Source organism: Oncorhynchus mykiss, chromosome 27, assembly GCF_013265735.2.
Source record: "Oncorhynchus mykiss isolate Arlee chromosome 27, USDA_OmykA_1.1, whole genome shotgun sequence".
Taxonomy (NCBI): domain Eukaryota; kingdom Metazoa; phylum Chordata; class Actinopteri; order Salmoniformes; family Salmonidae; genus Oncorhynchus; species Oncorhynchus mykiss.
This window is the reverse complement of record NC_048591.1, coordinates 16,941,433-16,954,266: the sequence shown is the minus strand read 5'-3', so window position 1 is coordinate 16,954,266 and position 12,834 is coordinate 16,941,433. Positions and strand designations below refer to the sequence as shown.

General features: G+C 43.8%; 1 protein-coding gene across 8 annotated transcripts in view; it reads left to right on the top strand.

Annotated features, from left to right (window-relative positions):
- Nucleotides 1–12,834, top strand: part of LOC110507646 (neurobeachin-like) — a 307,618-nt gene that overhangs the window by 109,948 nt on the left and 184,836 nt on the right. For all 8 annotated transcript variants that reach the window (XM_036965232.1, XM_036965228.1, XM_036965226.1 and 5 more), the window contains 2 exons: nucleotides 4,622–4,749; nucleotides 6,900–6,961. In XM_036965232.1, coding sequence (XP_036821127.1) covers nucleotides 4,622–4,749; nucleotides 6,900–6,961 — 190 coding nt within the window. The remainder of the gene's footprint in view (nucleotides 1–4,621; nucleotides 4,750–6,899; nucleotides 6,962–12,834) is intronic.

Below are 12,834 nucleotides of genomic sequence, written 5' to 3'. Positions count from 1 at the left end.
TGGTCCTTTTGTTCGATGAATTCTGTCGATATACAGTGCCTTGCGAAAGTATTCGGCCCCCTTGAACTTTGCGACCTTTTGCCACATTTCAGGCTTCAAACATAAAGATATAAAACTGTATTTTTTTGTGAAGAATCAACAACAAGTGGGACACAATTATGAAGTGGAACGACATTTATTGGATATTTCAAACTTTTTTAACAAATCAAAACTGAAAAATTGGGCGTGCAAAATTATTCAGCCCCCTTAAGTTAATACTTTGTAGCGCCACCTTTTGCTGCGATTACAGCTGTAAGTCGCTTGGGGTATGTCTCTATCAGTTTTGCACATCGAGAGACTGACATTTTTTCCCATTCCTCCTTGCAAAACAGCTCGAGCTCAGTGAGGTTGGATGGAGAGCATTTGTGAACAGCAGTTTTCAGTTCTTTCCACAGATTCTCGATTGGATTCAGGTCTGGACTTTGACTTGGCCATTCTAACACCTGGATATGTTTATTTTTGAACCATTCCATTGTAGATTTTGCTTTATGTTTTGGATCATTGTCTTGTTGGAAGACAAATCTCCGTCCCAGTCTCAGGTCTTTTGCAGACTCCATCAGGTTTTCTTCCAGAATGGTCCTGTATTTGGCTACATCCATCTTCCCATCAATTTTAACCATCTTCCCTGTCCCTGCTGAAGAAAAGCAGGCCCAAACCATGATGCTGCCACCACCATGTTTGACAGTGGGGATGGTGTGTTCAGCTGTGTTGCTTTTACGCCAAACATAACGTCTTACATTGTTGCCAAAAAGTTCAATTTTGGTTTCATCTGACCAGAGCACCTTCTTCCACATGTTTGGTGTGTCTCCCAGGTGGCTTGTGGCAAACTTTAAACGACACTTTTTATGGATATCTTTAAGAAATGCTTTCTTCTTGCCACTCACACATAAAGGCCAGATTTGTACAATATACGACTGATTGTTGTCCTATGGACAGAGTCTCCCACCTCAGCTGTAGATCTCTGCAGTTCATCCAGAGTGATCATGGGCCTCTTGGCTGCTCTGATCATCATCTCCTTGTATGAGCTGAAAGTTTAGAGGGACGGCCAGGTCTTGGTAGATTTGCAGTGGTCTGATACTCCTTCCATTTCAATATTATCGCTTGCACAGTGCTCCTTGGGATGTTTAAAGCTTGGGAAATCTTTTTGTATCCAAATCCGGCTTTAAACTTCTTCACAACTGTATCTCGGACTTGCCTGGTGTGTTCCTTGTTCTTCATGATGCTCTCTGCGCTTTTAACGGACCTCTGAGACTATCACAGTGCAGGTGCATTTATACGGAGACTTGATTACACACAGGTGGATTGTATTTATCATCATTAGTCATTTAGGTCAACATTGGATCATTCAGAGATCCTCACTGAACTTCTGGAGAGAGTTTGCTGCACTGAAAGTAAAGGGGCTGAATCATTTTGCACGCCCAATTTTTCAGTTTTTGATTTGTTAAAAAAGTTTGAAATATCCAATAAATGTCGTTCCACTTCATGATTGTGTCCCACTTGTTGTTGATTCTTCACAAAAAAATACAGTTTTATATCTTTATGTTTGAAGCCTGGAATGTGGCAAAAGGTCGCAAAGTTCAAGGGGGCCGAATACTTTCGCAAGGCACTGTATATCCAAAATGTCCATTTATTTGGCGATTTTGATCCAGAAAAACACCGGTTCCAACTTGCTCAACGTGACTACAAAATATCTCAAAAGTTACCTGTAAACTTTGACAAAACATTTCAAACTACTTTTGTAATACAACTTTAGGTATTTTTTTTAAGTAAAGAATCGATCAAATTGAAGACGGGATGATCTGTGTTCAATACAGGAAGAAAACAAACTGACGCTACCTTTCTGGTCACGCGCCTCTATCTAACAGTACACTTGATGTGACCCTCGTTTTGAACAGGGCTACTTCTTCATTACACAAAGGAAAAACCTCAACCAATTTGTAAAGACTGGTGACATCCAGTGGAAGCGGTAGGAACTGCAAGAAGGTCCCTTAGAAATCTGGATTCCCAACGAAAACATTGAAAAGAGAGTGACCTCAAAAAAAAAAATTCTGAATGGTTTTTCCTCTGGGTTTCGCCTGCTACATAAGTAGCAGACATGTTTCAAACTGTTTTAGAAACGTCAGAGTGTTTTCTATCCAAATCGACTAATAATATGCATATCTTAACTTCTGGGGATGAGTAGCAGGCAGTTGAATTTGGGCATGCATTTCATCCGGACGTGAAAATACTGCCCCCTGTCACCAAGAAGTTAATGCAGGGAAACTTAAATCAATTTTGCCTAATTTCTATCAGCATATTAAATGTGCAACCAGAGGGTAAAATTATAGATGACCTTTACTCCACACACAGAGACGCATACAAAGCTCTCCCTTTCCCTCCATTTGGCAAATCTGACCTGCTTACAAGCAATAATTAAAGAAGGAAGCACCAGTGACTCGTTCTATAATAAAGTGGTCAGATGAAGCAGATGCTAAGCTACAGGACTGTTTTGCTAGCACAGACTGGAATATGTTCCGGGATTTTTCCGATGGCATTGAGGAGTACACCACATCAGTCACTGGGTTTATCATTAAGTGCATCAAGGATGTTGCCCCCACAGTGACTGTACGTACCTACCCCAACCAGAAACCATGGATTACAGGCAACATTCACACTGAGCTAAAGGGTAGAACTGCTACTTTCAAGGAGCAGGACTCTAACCCGGAAGCTTATAAGAAATCCTGCTATGCCATCCGACGAACCATCAAACAGGAAAAGCGTCAATACAGGACTAAGATCGAATCGTACTACTACTCCAACGCTTGTTGGATGTGGCAGGGCTTGCAAACTATTACAGACTATAAAGGGAAGCACAGCCGAGAGCTGCCCACTGACACGAGCCTAAGGTACCAGATGAGCGAAATAACTTCTACGCTCGCTTCGAGGCAAGTAACAATGAAACATGCATGAGAGCATCAGCTGTTCCAGACGACTGTGTGATCACGCTCTCCACAGCCGATTTGAGTAAGACCCTTTAAACAGGTCAACATTCACAAATCCGGTCCCTGCTCATCTGTGTGAACGGGCCTTACGCATGCTGCAGGGAGGCATGAGGACTGCAGATGTGGCTAGGGCAATAAATTGCAATATCTGTACTGTGAGACATCTAAGAGCTACAGGGAGCTACAGGGAGCTAGGACGGACAGCTGATTGACCTCACAGTAGCAGACCACATGTAACAACACCTGCACAGGATCGGTACATCCGAACATCACACCTGCGGGACAGGTACAGGATGGCAACAACAACTGCCCGAGTTACACCAGGAATGCACAATCCCTCCATCAGTGCTCAGACTGTCCGCAATAGGCTGAGAGACTGAGGGCTTGTAGGCCTGTTGTACGGCAGGTCCTCACCAGACATCACCGTCAACAACGTTGCCTATGGGCACAAACCCATCGTCGCTGGACCAGACAGGACTGGCAAAAAGTGCTCTTCACGGAGGAGTCGTGGTTTTGTCTCACCAGGGGTGATAGCCGGATTCGCGTTTATCGTCGAAGGAGTGAGCGTTACGATTTGAGCGGGATCGATTTGGAGGTGGAGGGTCCGTCATGGTCTGGGGCGGTGTGTCACAGCATCATATACTGAGCTTGTTGTTATTGCAGGCAATCTCAAAGTTGTGTGTTACAGGGAAGACATCCTCCTTCCTCCTGTGGTACCCTTCCTACAGGCTCATCCTGACAATACCCTCCAGCATGACAATGCCACCAGCCATACTGCTCGTTCTGTGTGTGATTTCCTGCAAGACAGGAATGTCAGTGTTCTGCCATGGCCAGCGAAGAGCCCGGATCTCAATCCTATTGAGCACGTCTGGGACCTGTTGGATCGGAGGGTGAGGGCTAGGGCCATTCCCCCCAGAAAAGTCTGGGAACTTGCAGGTGCCTTGGTGGAAGAGTGGGGTAACATCTCACAGCAAGGACTGGCATATCTGGTTCAGTCCATGAGGAGGAGATGCACTGCAGTACTTAATGCAGCTGGTGGCCACACCAGATACTGACTGTTACTTTTGATTTTGACCCCTCCTTTGTTCAGGGACACATTGTTCTGTTTCTGTTAGTCACATGTCTGTGGAACTTGTCCAGTTTATGTCTCAGTTGTTGAGTCTTGTTATGTTCATACAAGTATTTCCACATGTTAAGTGATAAACGCAGTTGACAGTGAGAGGATGTTTCTTTTTCTGCTGAGTTTAGCTCCTTATTTACTGCTGCTCTTTAATTATTTGTTATTCTTATCTCTTACTTTTTGGGGGGGTATTCTCTTTAAACTGCATTGTTGGTTAAGGGCTTGTAAGTTAGCATTTCACTGTAAGGTCTATTACACCTGATGTATTCGGCGCATGTGACAAATAGCATTTGATTTGATTTGAAAGGATGTTCTAACTCTCATGTACTAACCCAGGCGGAGGGCTCTACTCTGCTCAGCTCACAGCTCAACCCTAGCCAACCTTATTCTCATCTGTTTGCTGTTGTCTTTCTCCTCTCTGTCTCTTCCACTCTGTCATCCTCTCTCTCTCCCTCTCTCTCTCCCTGCTGTTGTCACACAGTATCACTACTAAGTTGGAGCGTGCGCTGGAGAAGGTGGCCCCCCTGCTCAGGGAGATCTTTGTGGACTTTGCACCGTTCCTCTCTAGGACCCTGTTGGGAAGCCATGGTCAGGAGCTGCTCATAGAAGGTATAGGTGTTGTATAGTGTCTCTGTGTGTCCCTCTGTCTATCCCTTAGTATGTCTGTCTTCTTCTGTCCCTCTGTCTGTCCACTGGCTGCTGTGTCACTGCTGGATGTCTAGTAATGTAGCCCGAGAGGGCTACCACGCACACACACACACATGCACTCACACAGGCACTCACACACACACAGGCACACACACACACAGGCACACACACACACAGGCACACAGGCACACACAGGCGCACACACACACACACACACACACACACACACACACACACACACACACACAATAAACAATTAATGGAGAGTTGAAAGGTGTGAATGTTGTCTGATCCCTTCACTCTGCCTCTCTGTCAGAACGCTGGCCAAGCTGACAGATACACACACACACACCTGGCATGCTGAGCACAGACTGTGTACAAACCAGGCAAACACAACACACTTCATCAAGTATTCAGTATTCAGTATTCATAAAGCATACCATAGTACAAATGCTGGGATCAGGTCTGGGATCAGTTTTACCTTAGAGTTCATTCTGAATAATATTACATGGACAGTAGAGACCTGATCCTAGATCAGCACTCTTACTTTGAGATGCTTTGCCCAGACTTTTACCAAGGAAAAGTGGCTGTTTTTCCTGAATCAGGGCCCTGGTGGAAAGTCTCTCCATTTAGTAGTAATTACCATCCATACATCACTCAAATTATCCGGGGTCACGCCCCAAGTGCCCCCTCACCCACCCCCCTCTCCTCTCCTTCTCTCCTCATCACCCCTCCTCTCCCCCTCTCTAGACATGTTGTCAGTGTGGTAATCATGCCCAGACATCCTGGCCTGGCCCCTGGCCCATGATACACTTGGAGTTGAGAGGGAGGCCCCTGGGCGAACAGAGCTGTCGTTGTGATGGCCTTCCCTCTCTCCTCTCCTTCCCCCTTCCCTCTCTCCTCCCCTCTCCTTCCCCCTTCCCTCTCTCCTCTCCTCTCTTTCCCCCTTCCCTCTCTCCTCTCCTTCCCTCTCTCCTTTGCTCTCCTTCCCCCTCCCTACCTCTCCTCTCTCTGCCTTTCCACTCCTTCCCCCCCTACCAGTACACTGCTCCACAATGCCACATTCACCCCAGTGATTTAACTCTGCCCTGCTCACAGGAAAGGCATGGTCAGAGGGGTAGAGCCTGTTTAAATAGAACACATATAGTTTGTGTACCACTGTACGGCCAGGGTCCATGGTCATTAGGCCAGCATACCAGAGTATGGCCGGGGCGCTAGGGGCCAGGGTCACCCTACCACCTGACCCCCTGTGTCAGAGAGAGCGGAGTGATGAGAGAACTGGTCATTGCAGTCACAAGAGGTCAGCTGTGGTTGAATGTAGCTGTGTGTGTGTGTGTGTGTGTGTGTGTGTGTGTGTGTGTGTGTGTGTGTGTGTGTGTGTGTGTGTGTGTGTGTGTGTGTGTGTGTGTGTGTGTGTAATAGGTCATCTGTAGCTGTCTGTGAACTAGAGAGGGTCAGGTAACATCCCCTGTTTACAACAGTCTTAGAGGCTCAGACTGTTTCAGTGCTGTGCAAGATTCACATTATACAACAGTACACTTTGTCTCCATCCCAAATAGCACCCTATTTCCTATGTAGTGCACTCCATAGGGTTCTTGTCAACATGAATTCAATATAGAGGGAATAGGGTGCCATTTGTTACACACACTTTGTCTCTATCTCAGTGGTTTGTAGGCAGCTATATTGTTTTATTATTGTAACATGTAAGGTCATTTCCCCTTTCCAATCCTGGCAAGCTCTTTCTTTGCATCAACGGTAAAACGGAAGAGATGTTTGACATGCATGAGATGGTCTCTGTCTGTGTGTTTATAAACATGTTGACATCTCATCTCTGGTTGTTGACTCATGCTGTCAATCACACTGACTGACATCTTCATGCAACCATGCCAACGGGTCCTGGCCCCACCAATCTATAATGAGTCGTCCAGAGTGTCTTCTTCTCTGGTAATGAGTACAATGTTAGCCCCTCCAACCTGTCAATGGAGAGGTTTCGCAGTGACTTATATGAAGGCGCTAGGAACTGTTGAGCCAAGCCAAACTGTCCTGTGTGTTGTATGACAACTCTGCTTCTAACCCTGTCTCGTCCTGTCCTGTCCTGTCTGCTCCACCAGGTTTGGTGTGTATGAAGTCCAGCACCTCCGTAGTAGAACTAGTCATGCTGCTCTGCTCTCAGGTGAGATTATCTCTTTCTTCTCACACATCCCTCCTTTTCTCTCCCTCTCTGCTTCTTCCTTCCTCCCACATCCCTCTCTTCCCTCCACTGCCTCCGTTCTCTCGTCTCTATCTCTTCCTCCCTCCTTTCTCCTCTCCCTCTGGCCTCCTCTCCTTCCTGTGATGGACTCTGAAGACGAGGATGCTTCCAGCTCTAGTTCTCTGGGTCGTTCCACGAAAGGAGTCCCTTTTGCATCCCTTTGATATTTTAAATAGAGTTTTTGCACCAATATTCCGTTTAGGAATGAAAAACCCTTTAATATAGACCACATTGAAAACTCAATAAATCAGATTTTTTATATAAAGAAAGACTTGTTAAAGTGCCAAAATTCAAAAGATTTTAACCCACTGAACCCCAATATTTCTCAACGTTTTCACATCATTCAAAAGCCCTAGTTATTTTGTTGCTTTGATAAATGAATTAAAGGTAAAAAAAGTGGAGATCTATGTCGGTTGAGCACAACACATCAACCCTGCTAACCATAGATGACAGGCTACAAATATTTTAACAATTAAAAGAACATTGTGAAGCTTGCATTCAATTTCCCCTTCGTGGTGAACACAACAATTCTCCCTGTCACAAGGCTATTTATGGCTGATTTAAGATGAAATCGTCAGCCCTGTTACTTTATTTGGGACTAAATACAGTTGAAGTCGGAAGTTTACATACACTTAGGTTGGAGTCATTAAAACTTGTTTTTCAACCACTCCACAAATTTCTTGAACAAACTATAGTTTTGGCAAGTCGGTTAGGACATCTACTTTGTGCATGACACAAGTAGTTTTTCCAACAATTGATTACAGACAGATTATTTTACTTATAATTCACTGTATTACAATTCCAGTGGGTCAGAAGTTTACATACACTAAGTTGACTGTGCCTTTAAACAGCTTGGAAAATTCCAGAAAAGGATGTCATGGCTTTAGAAGCTTCTGATAGGCTAATTGACATAATTTGAGTCAATTGGAGGTGTATATGTGGATATATTTCAAGGCCTACCTTCAAACTTGCTTGACATCATGGGAAAATCAAAAGAAATCAGCCAAGACTTCAGAAAAATAATTGTACACCTCCACAAGTCTGATTCATCATTGGGAACAATTTCCAAATGCCTGAAGGTACCACGTTCATTTGTACAAACAATAGTACGCAAGTATAAACACCATGGGACCAAGCAGCCATCATACCGCTCAGGAAGGAGACGCGTTCTGTCTCCTTGAGATGAACGCACTTTGGTGCGAAAAGTGCCAATCAATCCCATAACAACAGCAAAGGAAATTGTGAAGATGCTGGAGGAAACAGGTACAAAAGTATCTATATCCACAGTAAAACGAGTCCTATATCGACATAACCTGAAAGGCCGCTCAGCAAGGAAGAAGCCACTGCTCCAAAACCGCCATTAAAAAGCCAGACTACGGTTTGCAACTGCACATGGGGACAAAGATCATTCTTTTTGGAGAAATGTCCTCTGGTCTGATGAAACAAAAATAGATCTGTTTGGCCATAATGACCATCGTTATGTTTGGAGGAAAAAGGGGGAGGCTTGCAACCCGAAGAACACCCTCCCAGCCATGAAGCACGGTGGTGGCAGCATCATGTTGTGGTGATGCTTTGCTGCAGGAGGTACTGGTGCACTTCACAAACTAGATGGCATCATGAGGATGGAAAATGAGGATGGAAAACATCTCAAGACATCAGTCAGGAAGTTAAAGCTTGGTCGCAAATGGGTCTTCCAAATGGACAATGACCTCAAGCATACTTCCAAAGTTGTGGCAAAATGGCTTAAGGACAACAAAGTCAAGGTATTGGAGTGGCCATCACAAAGCCCTGACCTCAATTCCATATAAAATTTATGGGCATAACTGAAAAAGCATGTATGATCAAGGAGTCCTACAAACCTGACTCAGTTACACCAGCTCTGTCAGGAGGAATGGGCCCAAATTCATCCAATTTATTGTGGGAAGCTTGTGGAAGGCTACCCGAAACGTTTGACCCAAGTTAAACAATTTAAATGCAATGCTACCAAATACTAATTGAGTGTATGTAAACTTTTGACCCACTGGGAATGTAATGAAAGAAATAAAAGCTGAAATAAATCATTCTCTCTATTATTATTCTGAGATTTCACATTCTTAAAATAAAGTGGTGATCCTAACTGACCTAAAACAGAGAATTTTTACTAGGATTAAATGTCAGGAATTGAGAAAAATGAGTTTAAATGTATTTGGCTAAGGTGTATGTAAACTTCTGACTTCAACTGTAGGTAGTTACTATAGTATCTTTTTAAAATGGAATCTCTTGAGATGGGAAATGTTTTTAATTCAATAGAACATGTGTTCTTCATGATAATGTTAGAATTAGGTGAAATAAAAAATTATAAAAAATTCAGAAAGTTACAGTACCCAAAGGGACTAATTTCATGGAACACCCCTCTGTGATCAGTCCTCACCCCCACCCTGTCCCCTTACACCTCCCCGTCCCCTTATCTCCTCCCTGTCTCCTTACCTCCTCCCTGTCCCCTTATCTCCTCCCCGTCCCCTTACCACCTCCCTGTCTCCTTACCTCCTCCCTGTCTCCTTACCTCCTCCCTGTCTCCTTACCACCTCCCCGTCCCCTTACCTCCTCCCTGTCTCCTTACCTCCTCCCTGTCTCCTTTCTCCTCCCTGTCTCCTTACCTCCTCCCTGTCCCCTTACCTCCTCCCTGTCTCCTTACCTCCTCCCTGTCCCCTTACCTCCTCCCTGTCCCCTTATCTCCTCCCTGTCCTCATTTCTCCTCCCTGTCCCCTTACCTCCTCCCTGTCCTCATTTCTCCTCCCTGTCCCCTTATCTCCTCCCTGTCCTCATTTCTCCTCCCTGTCCCCTTACCTCCTCCCTGTCCTCTTATCTCCTCCCTGTCCCCTTACCTCTTGCCTGTCCTTATATCTCCTCCCAGTCTCCTTACCTCCTCCCTGTCCCCTGATCTCCTCCCTGTCCCCTGATCTCCTCCCTGTCCTCATAGTGGATCAGCTCCACCTCATGTGGGACTGATCACCTCCTCTAGTTAAGCCCAATGATGTATAGTGTCTTCAGAAAGTATTCATATCCCTTGACTTATTCCACATTTTGTTTTGTTATAACCTGAATTCAAAATGCATTAAATCGATTATTTTTCTCACCCATCTACAGACAATACCCCATAATGACAAAGTGAGAAAAAAAATGAAATTGTATATTTTAATTTACACAAGTATTCATAACCCCTGAATCAATAATTTTTAGAAGCACTTTTGCAGCATTTACAGCTGTGAGTATTTTGGGGGTAAGTCTAAGACCTTTGCACACCTGGATGGTACAATATTTGCCCATTATTCTTTTTTAAATTCTTCAATCTCTATCAAGTAGATTTTCGTGAATTAGATTTTCGTGAATTCGTCTCCCAGTGTCTGTTGGAAAGCAAACTGAACCAGATTTTCGTCTAGGATTTTGCCTATGCTTATAGCTGTATTCTGTTTGTTTTTATTTAAAAAGACTCCATAGTCCTTGCCAATGTCAAGTATACCCATAACATGATGCAAACACCACCATGCTTGAAAATAGCAAGAGTGGTACTCAGTAATGTGTTGTGTTGGATTTGCCACAAACATAACGCTTTGTATTCAGAACAAATTGTTCATTTCTTTGCAAAAGGTTTTGGAATATTGTTATTCTGTACAGGCTTCCTTCAATTCACTCTATAATTTAGGTTAGTATTGTGGAGTAACTACAATGTTGTTGATTCATCCTCAGTTTTCTCAAATTACAACCATTCAACTCTGTAACGTTTTATAAATCACCATTGGCCTCATGGTGAAATCCCTGACCAGTTTCCTTCCTCTCCTGCAACTGAGTTATGAATAACGCCTGTATCTTTGTAGTGACTGGGTGTAATTGATACACCATCAGAAGCCTAATTAATAACTTCACCATGCTCAAAAAGATATTCAGGGTCAGCTTTTTTAAATTTGTATTATTATATATTTTTACATCTACCAATCGGTGCTCTTTGTGAGGTTTGGAAAACCTCCCTGGTCTTTGTGGTAGAATCTGTGTTTGAAATACAATACTCGACTGAGGGACCTTTACAGATAAGTGTATGTGTGGAGAACAGAGATTATGTTAATCACTATTATTGAACACGGAATGAGTCCATGTAACTTAATATGCGATTTGTTCAGCACATTTTTACCCCTGAACTTATTTTGGCTTGCCACAATAAAGGTGTTGAATACTTTTTGACTCAAGACATTTCTGCTTTGCAGTGTTTATTCATTTCTAAAATGTTCTACAAATAAATCTCCACTTTGACATTTTGGGGTATTGTGTGTAGATCAGTGACACAAAATCTAAATGTAATGAATTTTAACTTCATGCTGTACACAACAAAATTTAGAAAAAGTAAAGGTGTGTGAATACTTCTGAAGGCAAAGTATTGGCCATTGAGAGGCTTTGAAGATACCAGTCGGCCATATTAGGAGCAGTGAATGGAATTCTACAGTATTTCAAATAAATGTTTTAGGGACACAATTGCATGTATTTAAGTAGTTGTTCTTGCAGTGTAGACAGTAACATTTGTAATCTAAAAAAATATATACTTTAAGGATTTGTTTTAAATATATTTTTCATGTTTATGTTTAGCTCACATAATATAACAAAACAAGTATGCATTAAGGTGTCTGAAATAGAATAAATGTGGCAAAACAAATGTAGACATTAATAAATGCATTTCTATAGCTTCCTAAATATTTTTACGACGTTGGGGGAGTGTCAAGACATCATCCTCTATCAGTCATCTAGTGTATATATAAACCATTGGTTAAGTCTTTTACATCTCAACGGGTCACAGTCTCAATGTAGCAGTAAGAACAGAATAGGAGATAGTTAACATACCTTCTGTCTGCAGGGCCAGTCAGTGAGTCCATAAGGAAGACAATTGGTGGTGCCTCTCCCGCTAAGTATCCAGTCTGCAGGGATGGAGGCTGCAGTAGGAGGTGCGGTGCCCAGAGCCCAGAGCTTGTGTGTAACAAACCATTTAAAATTTCGAAATTCAGGAACCCTGAACCAATAGGATCATCTTCATAGGTGAAGCACTCCCAGACACCACAGATTATCAGCTTTTCTTATCTGAGCTCCTGAGCGGCGCCCATTACCCTGGCTGCAGGTCAGCCCATAGCTAAATATTCTGGGTTCTGTTGCAGGTCAGACCATAACCAGGGGTTCTGCAGGTCAGCCCATAACCAGAGGTTCTGCAGGTCAGCCCATAGACAGAGGTTCTGCAGGTCAGCCCATAGACAGAAGTTCTGCAGGTCAGCCCATAGACAGAAGTTCTGCAGGTCAGCCCATAGACAGAGGTTCTGCAGGTCAGCCCATAGACAGAGGTTCTGCAGGTCAGCCCATAGACAGAGGTTCTGCAGGTCAGCCCATATCCAGAGGTTCTGCAGGTCAGCCCGTCAGATCCCTTACATACCCATGCATCTGTTATTAGAAGGCTGAGATTAAGGAACATTCCTCTCTCTCTATTCACACAACTGCCCGAGCCTTGCAGTAGTGAATCCCGCTGTTACTGCTGTTCTTTTGAAGTTTCTGAGGGAATGTTCCCTGAGTCTTGCTCTCTATTCTGTCTGTCTGTCTTTCTGGAGGCTAACCTATCACTGTGGCTCTGGGATGTCTACCTTCTCTTCCTACCTCCTGTATTTACTGAGGGCTGGGAGTGTCAGCGAGCCGTATACCCCCCTCACAGAGTAACCCCCCCCCCCCCCCCATTCCCCCCACCCATGACACAGATAGTATTACTGCGGCTCCAATAGTTCCTGTCATTA